We start from the raw sequence: 1,781 nt of genomic DNA on the forward strand, positions 1-1,781 counted from the left end.
TGTAAAACTTGATGTTTTGATATACGTATATACTGTGAAATCATCACAATCGATCTAATTAACCTATCTATCACCTCAAATAATTAAAAATTTTTTCTTTTCTTTTCTGGTGAGCACACTTAAGATCTACTGATCAGACTCCTTTTTTTTCCCATTTTTTTTTGGATTGAGACTTCTAGATGTCAGACAATTCCAACACACAAAACTTGAGTCTCTTTCCAGGATCTAATCTTCACTATCAGCTTGTGATTTCAAAATGTGTTCTTACAGAAAAGAGCTGGAATTATGCATTTGCCCTTCTAAAGAGCCACACATAAAACTCTAAACTATTAGAAAAAGTATAATTCCTGAAGTTCCCAACACAGGTAGTTCTAAATATTGTTATGCCTTGTGTACTGTGCTTTTCCAAAATGTTTTCCACCCCACTCCCCACCACAGGCAATGGAGCACCAAAATGTGTCCAGTGTCACTGAGTTTCAACTGTTAGGATTCAAGAACCTTCTTCAGTGGCAGATCCTACTCTTTGCCATTTTCCTGATCATCTACTTCCTCACCATCATGGGGAATGTTGTTATCATCACAGTGGTGAGCCAGGACCAGTGACTGCACTCAACAATGTACACATTCCTCAAACACCTCTCCTTTCTGGAGATCTGGTACACATCCACCACTGTGCCCCTTCTCCTAGCCAACCTGCTCTCCCAGGGCCAAGCCATCTCCTTCTCTGCCTGTATGGCACAGCTATACTTCTTTGTGTTCTTTGGGGCTACTGAATGCTTTCTCCTGGCCGTGATGGCTTATGACCGATATCTGGCCATCTGCAGCCCACTCCACTACTCCTTCCTCATGAGTCCTGAGATCTGCACCAAGTTGGTGGCAATCTCCTGGTTGACAGGGGTGGGCACAGGCTTTCTGCCTTCCCTGATGATTTCCAAGTTGGATTTCTGTGGGCCCAACCAGATCAACCATTTTTTCTGCGACCTCCCGCCACTCATGCTGCTTTCATGTTCCAGTGTTTATACCACTGAAATGGCCATCTTCATCCTTTCAGTTGTTGTGCTGTGCCTTTGTTTCTTTCTGACACTTGTGTCCTATGTTTTTATTGTGTCCTCCATACTGAGAATTTCCTCAGCTTCTGGACGGATGAAGACCTTTTCTACATGTGGCTCCCATCTGGCTGTTGTCACTATTTACTATGGGACTATGATCTCTATGTATGTGCACCCCAATGCTCATCTGTCACCTGAAATCAACAAGATCATTTCTGTCTTCTATACCGTGGTCACCCCATTGCTGAACCCATTTATCTACAGCTTGAGGAACAAAGACTTCAAACAAGCTGTTAAAAAAGTCATGAGAAGGAAGTGTGGCACCTATGGAGTAAGACTAAAAGGAAATTTCTTTATTAGGTAAGGAAAACCTGCGCAGGACACACAGTGGATTAAGTACAGGAGTAAGTGAATGCTAGGTTCACAGCCTTCAAACCTGAATGCCATTGTCAGTACTGCATTGAATTCTTCAAACCACAGTGAAAAAGCTTCTTAATGGTGTCTTGCCAGTAACCAGTCAGAAGATAAATTGCCTCCATCAAGCCATTTTGGGGGCAATTTTGTTATTAGACACTGTCTTCTGGTTTTTGATGAGAATCTGTACAATTTCAGTGCATGGTAATTACACATACATGACTTCCAGATTCTAAAATAGTATTTTTGTTTGTTTGTTTTTATAGCCTTATATACAGAAAGTTCTGCATCTTCTAAGTACTGTGAAGAGACTGGCCT

The 1,781-nt window shown here is 41.6% G+C and overlaps 1 protein-coding gene across 1 annotated transcript; it reads left to right on the top strand.

Annotated features, from left to right (window-relative positions):
• Nucleotides 1–441: 441 nt before the first annotated feature.
• LOC103603948 (olfactory receptor 11L1-like) lies at nucleotides 442–1,409 on the top strand. Its single transcript, XM_008588529.1, is given in 2 exon segments — nucleotides 442–1,369; nucleotides 1,372–1,409. Coding segments are annotated over 2 exon segments (966 nt in total).
• Nucleotides 1,410–1,781: the final 372 nt, after the last annotated feature.

The sequence above is a fragment of the Galeopterus variegatus genome, unplaced genomic scaffold (genome assembly GCF_000696425.1).
Source record: "Galeopterus variegatus unplaced genomic scaffold, G_variegatus-3.0.2 Scaffold4884, whole genome shotgun sequence".
Classification (NCBI taxonomy): Eukaryota; Metazoa; Chordata; class Mammalia; order Dermoptera; family Cynocephalidae; genus Galeopterus; species Galeopterus variegatus.